The 13,266-nt window shown below is 43.2% G+C and overlaps 1 protein-coding gene across 1 annotated transcript in view; it reads left to right on the forward strand.

Annotated features, from left to right (window-relative positions):
- The window catches only part of MYO16 (myosin XVI), a 611,926-nt gene that overhangs the window by 469,878 nt on the left and 128,782 nt on the right, over positions 1-13,266 (forward strand). The window contains exons 26-27 of the mRNA XM_047874837.1: positions 780-860; positions 1,105-1,310. Of these exons, the coding sequence (XP_047730793.1) occupies positions 780-860; positions 1,105-1,310 (287 nt within the window). The remainder of the gene's footprint in view (positions 1-779; positions 861-1,104; positions 1,311-13,266) is intronic.

Below are 13,266 nucleotides of genomic sequence, written 5' to 3' on the forward strand. Positions count from 1 at the left end.
CATTAGTGGCTGCGGTTCCTTTTAACCCCTGGTGGAGTTTAATTAATTACCTTCTGCCCTTTATTTCTTTACCCACTGGCTCCATTTCCACTGACTTCTTTTATCTCCATTATCATTTAATCTTTGCTACATATGATTTTTTTTTCTTTTAAGAGCCGTATATAATTACTCATCCAGGAAAACACAAATTGTTGCCTTTTTTCAGACAGATAATTTACTAACTCCTTTTAGTAGTTAAAAAAAAAGAGGAGGAATGGGAAGAAATTGATTGTGGTTAAACTTAAGGGAATAAACCAGCGCTTGTTAGAACATCAAACCTTTATAGCATAAAATAGTATCCTTTGGCCTGGTGGTAAGCCTGCTGCTTCGTGATAAACACGCATGGTGATGATACACCCAGGGCTCCCAGGTGCTCAGACTGTGCTACCCAGCAAGGCAGGGTCGATGTCTACTCTCAAAATTAAAATAGATACAGGACGGCAACTTCTGTGTACTTGAAAGGCTGGCAGGAATGGTGTTCTTCTACGCGCAGTTTCAATTTCCCTGATTCATAGTACCGTCGCAGAAAAATCATTTGGTACTGATTTTTACAGTCTGAGTGAATTTATGTGGATGGGAGGGTAAATTTTTTCTTGTAAATGCAATTTAGTAAAATACTACTAAGATCGCTCCCTATGTTGTACACCTGAAACTAATGTCAACTACAATTAAAAATCAGTCGATACATACTTACATAAATAAATCCGCTCACCCTTTTTTTCTTTTTATTTTCATTACAGTTATTAAAAAAGAAAGGAACTTCTTCGTTTCTTCAAAGACTAGAATGGGGAGGTCCAGTCACGATTGCATCACAACTCAGGGTTAGTGGACTTTTCGGTTTTCCAAAATTTAGATTTAGATCTTGTCAACTGTAGAGGGTTTCTGCATCATTCCCCCCCCGCCCCCGTTTTTGACCGCTTGGAAACCAGTAAGCACTCACACACAGACACACACAGCACAGAGAATTCAGACTAAATAAAAGAGTTCTGGGTTGAAGATAAACTCTTTACATTTTCAGGCAGTGTCTTCTTTGGAGAATCAGTTGTGTTTTGCTTCTCTCCTTAGAAATCTCTAGCAGATATTATCGGAAAACTTCAGAAGCGCACGCCCCACTTTGTTCATTGCATCAAGCCCAATAACTCAAGGCTGCCAGATACCTTTGATAATTTTTATGTATCTGCTCAACTACAATATATCGGAGTCCTGGACATGGTGAAGATTATCCGATATGGATACCCTGTTCGCCTTTCCTTCTCGGACTTCCTGTCAAGGTAAATTCTGCTCTTGAGACATTGTATGTACTGCTTAGCCCTGCATTCTGACCAGACTGTGGCAAAAATCTTCTGTTTTGTTCTCTTTTTCGGGCATTGATTTTACTGTTTATACAGTTGACTCTTTTTTAATTTTTTTTGTTTATTTATTTTTGAGAGACAGAGAGAGATAGAGTATGAGCAGAGGAGGGGCAGAAGGAGAGGGAGACACAGAATCTGACGCAGGCTCCAGGCTCTGAGCTGTCAGCACAGAGCCCGATGCAGGGCTCGAACTCACGGACCGTGAGATCATGACCTGAGCCGAAGTCAGACGCTTAACTGACTGAGCCACCCAGGCGCCCCGATATAAGTTGACTCTTTGAACAGTGGGGGATTGGGTTAGGAACGCCTCTACCCAAGCACTTGGAACCCCACATGTAACTTTTGATTCCTCCACAACCTACCTACTAACAGCCTACTGTTGACCAGAAGCTTTACTAATAACAGAAACAGTGGATTAACACGTATTTTGTTAGTTATATGCATTATATAATATATTCTTACAATAAGGTAAGGTAGCAAAGAGAAAATGTTATTGAGAAAAACCATAAGGAAGGGAAAACACATTTACATTTCTGTACCGTATTTATCTAAAACAATCTGCATGTAAGTGGACCCACACAGGTCAAACCTGTCTTGTTCAAGGTTTAAGTATATTCTTCCAGCTTGAGTAAACAAAACACTCCGGGAAACAATGAAATACACTGACCAAGCTTTTGTAAAAGTTACTAAACTTTGATACCTTGGAAACCATTTTCATGGTTTCCACAAACCACAAACTTTAAATTAGGGGATTTCCTTGCCGTTAAAAATTTCTAAAATTGTTGTGTATAATGTTTACCTAACAATTTTTACTTAAAAGAACGTATATGTGTGATTATTTTCTCCTCTATGTCTATGAACAAAATATTTTTTAGATCAGGGGTTGGCCGACTACACTCATGGGCCAAATCTAGCCCACCACCTATTTTTGTAAATAAAGTTTTATTGGAACACAGCCACTGGTGAAATAAGGACTATGTTTGTTTTTAGGCAGTTAAAAAATAATAGAGAGAAAGAAAGAAAGAAAGAAAGAAAGAAAGAAAGAAAGAAAAAAAGAAAGAGAAAGAAAGAAAAGGAAAGAAAAGAAAGGGAGAGAGAGAGAAAGAAATAAAGACAGGAAGGAAGGAAGGAAGGAAGGAAGGAAGGAAGGAAGGGAAATTGGTAATCCTGTATAACAAAGGTGAAATTTTTAAATGACATTGGCATAAACTATTATCAATATTACAAGAATAAAATCTAGCATTTATGTTTTAAACCAACCATGCAACTAGTATGGAAAATCTATTTGACAAAACATTCATTTAAGAAAAGCGATGTAACACTTTGTTGTCCAGAATTTCCACTTGAGCCACCAACGTGAGGAGGCTGCTGACTAAAATAAGCGGCTATTTGAATTGCCCTACCCCCCAGAGGAAGGTGGTGACCATGGCTGTGTGTGTGTGTGTGTGTGTGTGTGTGTGTGTGTGAATGTGTGTGTGCATGCGTGTGCGTGTGAGTGTGTGTGTAGACTATAGCATATAAGAGAATGATTGGAAAATGGTTTTTACCTCTGTTCTTTGTATTCTCCCAAGTCTAGTTTGACATATAGACTCAACCAGGAGTTGAGTTTATCTCTATGAAAAGAGCATAAAAGAATAGGAGATGAATATCTTTTAAAATTAAGTACAGGGGCGCCTGGGTGGCTTAGTTGGCTGGGCGTCTGACTTTGGCTCAGGTCATGATCTCACAGTCTGTGAGTTTGAGCCCCGCGTCAGGCTCTATGCTGACAGCTCACAGCCTGGAATCTGCTTCAGATTCTGTGTCTCCCTCTCTCTCTCTGCTCGTCCCCTGCTCATGCTCTGTCTCTCTTTCTCAAAAATAAATAAAAACATTTAAAAAATTAAAATAAAATAAAGTACAGCATTTCACATGTCCCAGGGTTTCTAGATAGGGACCATCTCATATTCAGTAACAGTTCCTGTGCATTACAAGTATCTAATCAGTGTTTTCAGAATGAAACTGGCATTGGGGCCCTGATCTGATAGGATTAGTGTCCTTATAAGAAGAGTCATCAGAGAGGATACTCTTGGTGGACACAGTAAGAAGGCGGCTTTCTGCAAGCCAAGAGGAGACCTCAGTAGAAACTAAGTTGGCTGACACCTTGATCTTGGACTTCCCAGACTCTAGAACTATGAGAAAATAAACTTTGTTTTGTGTTTTTGTTTTGTTTTGTTTTGTTTTGTTTTGTTTTTTTGGTTAGCTGCCCAGTCTGTGGTATTTTTTGATGGCAGTCGAGGCTGGCTAGGCTATCTGTGTTTGTAGAGTGTCCCTACGGTGTCTATATGTAGCAAACCTGGATAAGTTATGTTGGGAAGTTTTGGGTGCTTGTTCTTCTCATAAAATGCTCTTGTGTTAATGGGAGGAAATACAGTTTATGTGCACATAACCTGTGGTTTCAAAAACTCATCCTTCCTACCTTTTTGTACATTTACTCAGCAGCATTTAGTGGATATTCAAGATCCATTCAGGCTTTCTTTCCTTCAGAAAATGGTTCATAAAATCTCAGATTGGTTTGTGTCTCTTCTCTAAGCTTCAGGAAGGGCTCGTGTAATACACTTATTATATGCACCCTGGAAATAGCCCCTCATGTAGCCAACGTCAACCACTAGACCAGAGGCCAACAAACTGCAGCTCCTATGCCAGATCGTGTCCCCTACTTTCATATGGCCTGAGAGCTAAAAGTGTCCTTTACATTTTAAATGGTTCCATGCATAGCCACGTACTATCCTCAATCTTGTCTCTTGGCAAACAACAGCCTAAAACATTTACTCTCTGACCCTTTACAGAAAATACTTAAGTAGTGAGCCCTCACCGGGCCATAGGCTCCTTGGATGGGACACTGGTGTCACTGTGTGCCTGGGATCTAGCAGAATGCCAGTCGCCCTCTGTGAAACTGAATGGGAAAGATCTCGTGTGCTTTTCTGTCTCAGTGACTTTCCCTGATGTTGGTCTGATTCTCTGGTTTGTGAGACTGTTCAGATGGCATTACAAAGGGCTCGCTCTCAGCACTCGATTCTGTAGAAGATAAAACCCCACGTCCGTGGCTTGCAACAGCAAAGGTTTATCTCTCGCTTGCCCTCCTCTGACTGTGATTTAGACGGAGCACACCTGAGCTCCGACCAGCTCTGACCGGGGGCTCCTTTTCATGATGGGCCCCGGGAAGAGCTGAGACATAGGGCGTGCCTTTTCTGTGTCAGAGGAGGAAGAGAAAAGGTCTAAGTGGCTGTTACAGCTTCTGTCCAGCTGTGGTTTTTGTCACTACCTTATATTCCTTGCTTTCAGTCAGTCCCTTGGCCAAAGCCAAGGTGGAGCAAGGAATACAGTGGAGAATTGTTCTGCTTATAGGAGGTACTATAAAACACACGACAAAGAGTGGGAATGTGTCTACTTTTTTTTTTATTAAAAAAAATTTTTTTAACATTTATTTTTGAGAGACAACGTGAGCAGGGGAGGGGCAGAGAGAGAGAGGGAGACACAGAATCTGAAGCAGGCTCCAGGCTCTGGAGCCTGACGTGGGGCTCGAACTCACAAGCTGTGCGATCATGACCTGAGCCGAAGTCAGACGCTTAACCGACTGAGCCACCCAGGCACCCCGAATGTGTGCACTTCCTGCTCGGTTTATCTGTTGCGGTGTATCAGACCGCCCCAAAGCTTCGTGGCATAGAACGACAATTCATTATTTCTCCTGGTTCTGTGGGTTAACTGGGCTCAGTTGGGCAGTTCTTGCTAGGGGTCTTTCTAGAAGCTACTGCCAGGTAGAAGATGATCATGTTAGCCAGGCTGACAGCTTCTTCACTCCCATGTCTAGGGCCTCGCTGCTTCTCCAGCAGAACCATTCAGACCTCTTAGTCAATAGCTCACACTTCCTGGGGCAAGAAAGGAAGCTTGAAGTCGTCCTAGCAGCGGGGACTAGAACTAGGGGCACATCCCTGCCCTTGCATTTTTTTGGTCAAACAGTTGCCAACCAACCCAGATCTTTCCCCCTGGGAGAAGCCATTGATAGTAGCCAGTGCCAGAACGACGCCCATATACTCTTAAAGGGAGAACGTGCAAGGATCCGGCTCCAGCTCAGGTCATGATCCCACCTGTCTGTGGGTTCAAACCCCACGTCGAGCTCTGTGCTGACAGCTCAGAGCCTGGAGCCTGCTTCAGATTCTGTGTCTCCCTTTCCATCTCTCCCTCCCCAGCTCATGCCCCCCCCCTCAGAAATAAACATTTAAAAATTAATTAAAAAGTTAAAAAAAAAGAATCTTTCATAGCTATGCCTGTGCATATGAACTTCTATTATCTCCTCTCTCCCCAGTAAATATATGTGAGTTCAGTGCGTTGAATAATATAATACCATCATTTTTATTTTCCAAATTCTAGAATCGAGGGAAGAATAGTATGAGGCAATGCTGAGGAAATTGTTTTGAGGAGTCCTTAGAGCAATGGTACTTTGTACCTTCTCAGGTGCCCTGCCATCATTCTCCAGAGCTTTCTTTAATGCCCTGTGTGCTGGTGACATTGCAACTAACCCCGCTGCCCAGCAGAAATCCAGGCACATGCCAGACCTTAGTGGCATGAATCTCTGCTCTCCTCGGAGCACTAGCCTCTATGTTTTCATCTTCTTCCAGATACAGCAGGGAAATGTGTTGGAATCTAGCTCTGGATGCGGGGTGGCAAGCTTGAGGGCTGTAGCCCCTCATTCATCTGTGGACTCGTTTGTGGTCAGCAGGGGACAGTGGGACGGCATCACTCCAGGGTTGGCCGTTTGAAGAGGTGACTTTAGTTGGAAAAGACTCAGAAGGACTTGTCGGCGAGAAGCACGCCCTCGGATTTGTGCTCTGACACTGGGGCTGGATGAGATCCCTCTTAGAAATAGTCTGAATCATCTACTTGTTTAAATGACCCCGTCGTTGCCCAACAGTCAGGCTGTGAAGGAACACGGCCGTGATACGAAATCGGGTGCAGGGAGAGGGATGAAGCGAGCCACACTTCAGTTTCTTGGATTAAACTCACGGGTGGCGGCTGCCCAGTGAACAGGCACGAGAACTGTGGGTCTGAGTCGGGAATCTTGTAAAAGTTCCCCTTGTTCCGCCAAGTGCTGCCGGTTACTGTCGATGGGCTTTAATAGAAACGTGAGCTATTCAATGTCCCCAAAGCTTTAACTGGCAAAAGACATCTTTTCTTCAGGCTTAATTTTGCCAAGGCTTACTGTGTTCTTCCTGCTAAAGCCAATCCACAGGGTTGGCTTTGCGAAGTTTGGGAGGAGGGGATGTGTTGTTCTTCAGTGAAATGTGAATCAGGAAAGGGAAGCGGAAGTCACAGGTTCTAGAAGCCATTTCAGTCTATATTCTTGCGGGGAGTCTGTTGTGCTCCTCAGTGGATTATGAATGGTAACGTCTCCCGTAATCTACTCTGGGCACCTGCAGACTTTTTCTATAAAGGACCAAATGTAACTGTCTTAGGCATGTGGGCCACACGGTCACTGCTGTGACAGCTCAGCCCTGCATGCGGCCCCATGCAACCCCAGACTGCGTGGGCACAAATGGGTGAGGGGGGCTGTTCCAGACAACCGTGCTGGCAGGAAATGGGGTGAGTGGCTTGTGCCCAAAGGCAGCTGACCCTTTATCTAGTCCCATGCACCCCCTTCCGGTGGAGCTGGGGGAAAGTTTCTATAGAAAGGGAGCAGGTAGGGAGAGGTGACTGATGTTTGCTTTGCTGCTTCTGTAATCTGGCTCAGATCTGTAATTCTGCTCTTGTGCATCACGTGTTCTCCCAGGACAGCATTCATTCACCCATTCATTCATTTTTACCTCTTCCTTATATAATCTCCCATTTTTGTGTTATTGGAGCATTTTACTGCATCGATGTCATCAGGATGGGAAGTCACTGTCACCAGTGGCAGCATGGGCATCCTCCCCACGTGTGACTGGTGCCCAATGGGTCAAGCTCCAGATCTACACTTTGCACTCATTATTCTGCTCCTCGTAATAACCTTTTGAGACAACTCCTCTCATCACACAGGTATTAGTCATTATGCCATTGCTAATTTCCGGCTTTGAGGTAAATGTGCCTGGAGGGCGTTCATCAGCCCTGAGTAGGCACGGGCCATCACCAAGCACATCCTCACCACACCCCTGTGACTCGCACTGGTGGTCGCATCCTGATTTGTAGCCGAGAAAATTCAGGTCCCAAGAGTTAGGGGCCGGCTCGCACCTCTCGTCCCTGACACTGTTTTTAGCCTCTCCCCGGTACCGGTCTTGTGCTGACATTGGCGGTGTTCCCATCCACGTCTTCCACTACCGCGTGCTGTGCATCCTCTTCGTGCTTCATTGTCATCAGCAGTCACAGGCAGAAGCACCTCTACCTCAGTAGGGAGAATAAATCCCTGGAGATTTCTAAAATTCAGCCCTGCAGAGAGCCCTGCACTCTGGATTTTCTTTGCTCTGTTTCCTGAAAACTGATCCAGTTAATTTCACCGAGTTTCCCACCCTCCCCAGCGACCTTGCGTATCCATGCAACGGCAGCATGCGGCTGGTGGAGGCAGTATGGGAGCATCAGTCAGGGCCTCTGGAAAAGGAGCTCCGAGACAGTAGGAAAGCTCCTTGGAAGCTCCGTTTCTCCTTGGAAACGGAGAACTGCACAGTCTCACTTAAAATAACAAAAGAGTGGGGCACCCGGGTGGCACAATCAGTTTAGCATCTGACTCTTGGTTTCTTCCCCGGTCATGATCCCAGGGTCATGGGATCAAGCCCTGAGCGGGGGTCTGCACTGAGCATAGAGCCTGCTTGAGACTCTCTCTCCCTCCCTCTGCCCCCCTCCCCTTCTCGTGTGCACGCGCTCTCTCTCTCTCTCTCTCACAAATAATAAATAAATAAATAAATAAATAAATAGCAAATAAATAAGTAAGTAAATAAAAGAGCAAAAAAGCAAAAACAGGAACATTTTACAACTTTCTAACAAGACCTTGGAAACAATACCCCCAACCGACCAGCCTAAAATAATCTACCAAACATTTCCACTTGAGGAAGCATCCAATAAGAAACCGATGGGATCAGAGTCATTATTGCTGCTTCGGGAAAATAGACACGAAGCTACATTCGGCATGCATTCAATGTTTTGACAATTCTGTTACATCTCTAATACAATTTGGGGAGTGCAGTAAAAAATTCAGTCCCAGAATTCTGAATCTTGTTATTTATGACTTGATTTACCTGGGCTTCCCCAGTTCCCTCCACTGATATATCTTAATGTTTTTAGTTGTAAGTGATGTCAGACAGAGCATAATCACAAGGTGACGTTGCCTTCCAGGGCCAAACCAGTTTTAAATATTTACTTACAAGGTGCTCGTTACATTACTTAATAAACTATTTAATTCTGTTTATACAACAACAGTGGTTTTTTAATGTGACCATTAGTATGTATAGTTTTCACTGATTATATCTGAGCGACCTCAACAATTCAGGAGTCTACAGAGAACCTCAGGGCATCATTGGGATCTTTGAGGGGACCCAATCAATAGCATCGTTTTCCTTACCCAATTTTTGACCGAGATGAGAAGAGAAAATGGTCAAAATATCACTTTTCGTAGACGGCGCTAGGTGAAAGAGACAGACGTGCCCACTAATAGGGCCAACCCAGGATTAGCAGCCTGACCCTTCAGTTAGAGACAGCGTGGGCCCAGTTGGACTCTCCCATGAGGGAGGCTGTTCAGGGAAGGCTGGCTGCTTGGAGAAACTGAGGAAAACCACCAACGGTCTTTGCGAGCAGTTTGCTCGTTAGCAGCTGAGGATGCTATGTGTTTTTCTCACCAAAATTGCCAGTCCGATTGGTTTGTCACTACACCTCCCTCAGGAAGTGTGCAGGATTGGGTGGCCAGAGGATCTTCCCACCTCGATCCGTAAGGAGACAGCAGAAAAGAAGAGGAAGCTTCCTCCATGAATCTCTGTGGCATTTTGTGTGCTGGGACGTTGGACTCCTCCAGTGAGCCTGTCACCAACCTGGGGTGTGGCTGTTCCCCTGAGGGGACATCCAGTCCTTCAACCCATCCTCTCTCCCATCATCATGAGCACCCCACTGGTTCTCTGGGTCCACTTCTGTGGCACCTGATAAGCAGTATAGATTTTGCACCCAAAGATTCTGAAGTGGGCCAAGAGCGCATTATTTTAATTGACTTCAAGGGCACTCTATATTCATGGCTGAAAGTGCATTTTATTTTCTGTTGCAAACCCTGTCTAGACACGGTGCCCAACTGAGTCTCCCAGAGATGCTACAACTGGACTAGATGAAAATATCAAAACAAAACAAAAGAGTGACTCAGACAATAAAACCCCAGTAGCCTAGATATTCCCTAAATTTGACTCTACATTTTCTTCCATTATTAAGTTCCCAGGGAGAAATAAAAGTTCAAAGATTAATGTGTCTGTAAATTGAAGTCCAGAGATACTCAATTCCAAAGGAATTGAAATCCCAAATCTGATTATCTTGCCTTGCTGAGTTAAATGCCCAGAATTCCATATGCATAAGTTAAATTTCTATTTCTCAACCATTCTTTCCATTTTCTTGCTTGGCTGAGACTAGCTAAAGAGATTCCAGATACCTTGGTTGAGCTGGGGACCCTTCAGCATAACTGTGCAAGCAGTCGGTCACTGCAGTGGTCTGTGGAGCTCCCATCACAGAAAACCACAGGCTGGTGGCTTAAACGACAGATACAGATTTTCTCACAGTGCCGGAGACTGGAAATCCAAGATCAAGATGGCAGCGGGGTGGGTGTCTGGTGAGGGCTCTCCCCTAAGATGGCAGACAGCTGCCTTCTTGCTGTGAACTCCCAATGCCTTTCCAGGAAGCGTGCACACAAACAGAACGAGACAGTGAGAATCAGGCACAGAGAAAAAGAAACAGGAAGAATGCTCTCTGGTGTCTTTACTCATAAGGACACAAGTCCTATTGAATTAGGACTCCACCCTTATGACCTCGTCTAACCTTAATTCCTTCCTAAAGGCTCTCTTGACAGATACAGTCATCAAATACTGGTTATCAGGGCTTGAAAATGTGAATTTTGGAGGGTGGGGCAACACATTCAGTTCATAAGTAGTCATCCTTCTGGATATGAGTAATTCAACCTCAAATGTTGTGTTGACTCAGCACCATGACTCCTCTCACCTTCACATTGAGGGTCTGATGAGTAAATAGTGGACATGGGGTTATTCGAACATCATCATACACACTAAATGTGGAAACCTACCCCTAGTCTATGGAGCAGGATACCACAAGCAGAATTATTCTAAAATCTAATATTTGCTGTTGCCAATGACAAGGGTGACCGCATAGCCTCTTGATCAAACCTAGGCATGTTTTATAGTGAAATGGGGAACAATTAATAATTTTGACAGGAATACAGGTATAAACTGGGACTGCCCCCTGGCAAACCAGGACACTGCCCCCCTAGCACCCCTGCACCCACCTTTTCATGAGTCTCGGCACATTGCCAGGATGCTTTAACCTCTGCCGTGCCCAGGAGATGCAAGCCCTCTTAAGGAAAACCTTTTATTGTGTGCACGTAACAGGTGGCCAGCCACTAGGCGTTGAATAAACTAAGACATGAATGAATACTGTTTCAGTTTTCTGTATAGTTTTATACTTGAGCTCTGAATTTTGTGTCCAAGTTGTAGTATTTAATGGTATCCTATACAAGGTTGATTAGTGGGCCGAAAGAGTTGTCAGTATCTAACCATCTGAAAATGTGTGTTTTAATTATGCCAAGATATTTCCATTTTAGGGCAACCTTATAGACTTTAGTATGAGACAGTGATTCCGGCTTGCCTTGGCCACAGTTTAATAATATTCTCTCTCACTCCCTCCAAAATACCATGAGCCATTCTCCAAAATTTCGAGTTATTTGATAACTATACAACAGTGACTGGATTTGTACTCCCATATTGATTTAAGAAATAGCTTCATTTGATTTTTTTTTTCCTGTTCTTTGAAATGCTTTAACTAAAGGCAATTTCTGCAATACCATACGGGTGGAGAATCAATTTATGCAGTAGGAATGTATTTAGGAATAAAAATACCAAATCACAGTAGACTCTACAGATGATCTATGTTTAGGGGAGACGCTATTTTTAACGAAGTAACTTACAGTTAAAGCTGACCCACTTTGTGGTCTTTCCACAATATACTCACTTGAATATACTATACCTATGTTATTGCAAGACCCAATTACTAAACTTGAAAACTTACTTTTGTGGCATTTCAGTAAGCAAATATTTATATTATATGAAATAAATATTTCTACCTTGAGCAGAATGTATTTAACTTCAGAATAAAAGCAAATTTGTCTTATTGTTCGGAAACCCATAGTCTTAAGGAATTAATAGTTTTCAAAAGATGGTGATGATAACATATTTTTAAACTTCAGTATTCTTACAGATCTCTCCATTTATGACACAAAGTCCCAACATATTTCTGTATAGTGCCTCGTCTACTCTCTCCATAACCGCAGAGATAGGAGAAGTTATATTAGGAAGGAACTCATAGTATATTCAAAACAATGAAATCTGCAGAAAAAGGAGCCCTACAGAATGACCTGAAAATTATCAATGCGCCTAGTGAGGGATTCAAAAGGAAAATACATTAATAGGAATAATTTGAAGTGTCTCAGCAGACAGATGGTTAGAGATAAGGGGCAATGTGACATTTTCCCAATCTGATCATCATGACATCCATGAGAGATGTCCTACACATCATTTCAAGCTTGGCTTTTATAGAATTGTCAAGAAAAAACCTTTTAAAAGGAGTCATTACATGGTCTATTAAAAATTTGACTGGTCTCGTCCCAGTGAGAGAGAGGTGTATTTGGAGCAAGTGTAGATTCAGAATAATCTGTTCTCTATGCCCGCTACTCCCCACAGTCAAGATCAACATTGACACCATAATCATCTTCCCACACCAGAATTAAATAGTTCAGCACTGTGTCATTAGATACTTTTATGTGTTGACTTCTAGTTCTTTATTATGCCTTGGCCATTGTTCCAAATGAAGCGTAAACATTCTGATACAGGACATGCACCATCCCTAGCCCCAACCCAGTGCCCTCATTCATGGTGGTTGATTGCAGGTCTGTGTTCCAGTCATGTGTCCTGCTTCACAGGTGCTCTAGCGTTACACTACAGATTGGTCCCTCTTAGTGAACCAATCTTAGTGAATACTCTTGTGATGCATGTGCACTGAGAATGGTTAGTTTCTACAAGACATGCTACAGTGTACCTTAGAAATGCAGTGTTAAAGGCATTTTTCCTATTCTGGCTCTTTATTATTGGAATAGAAAGATTTGAAATAAAGAAGAGTTTTCTCTTCCCATTATACCATAATATATTCTCATGGTCTTATTTAGGTACCACTTTAATGACACATACCAGTCTCCTATTTTAGACCGTGTCCCCAACACCTAACACGGGGCCTGGTACAAGGCCTAATAATTACGTTGCTATTTTTGAAATAATTAACAAAATATTCAGGTTATCGCTGGGAATTTTCCAGGGAATGCTCTTAACTCCTTACGCCTCTCCTAATGTGTGTAGACCTGTTATTAAGTGCGCACACGTGCGCTTCACACACACACCAAACATTTTTCAGACCAAATTCTTTTTTTTAAGGGGGTGGAGGAGCAAAGAGAGAAAGAGAGAGTCTCACGCAGGCTCTACACCCAGTGAGGAGCCCGATGTGGGGCTTGATCACAAGACCCTAAAATCATGACCTGAGCTGAAATCAAGAGTCAGATGCTTAACCAACTGAGCCATCCAGGCATCCCTAGAGCAAATTCTTTAAATCAGTGCCTCTCAACCATACT

The sequence above is a fragment of the Prionailurus viverrinus genome, chromosome A1, assembly GCF_022837055.1.
Source record: "Prionailurus viverrinus isolate Anna chromosome A1, UM_Priviv_1.0, whole genome shotgun sequence".
NCBI classification, from domain to species: domain Eukaryota; kingdom Metazoa; phylum Chordata; class Mammalia; order Carnivora; family Felidae; genus Prionailurus; species Prionailurus viverrinus.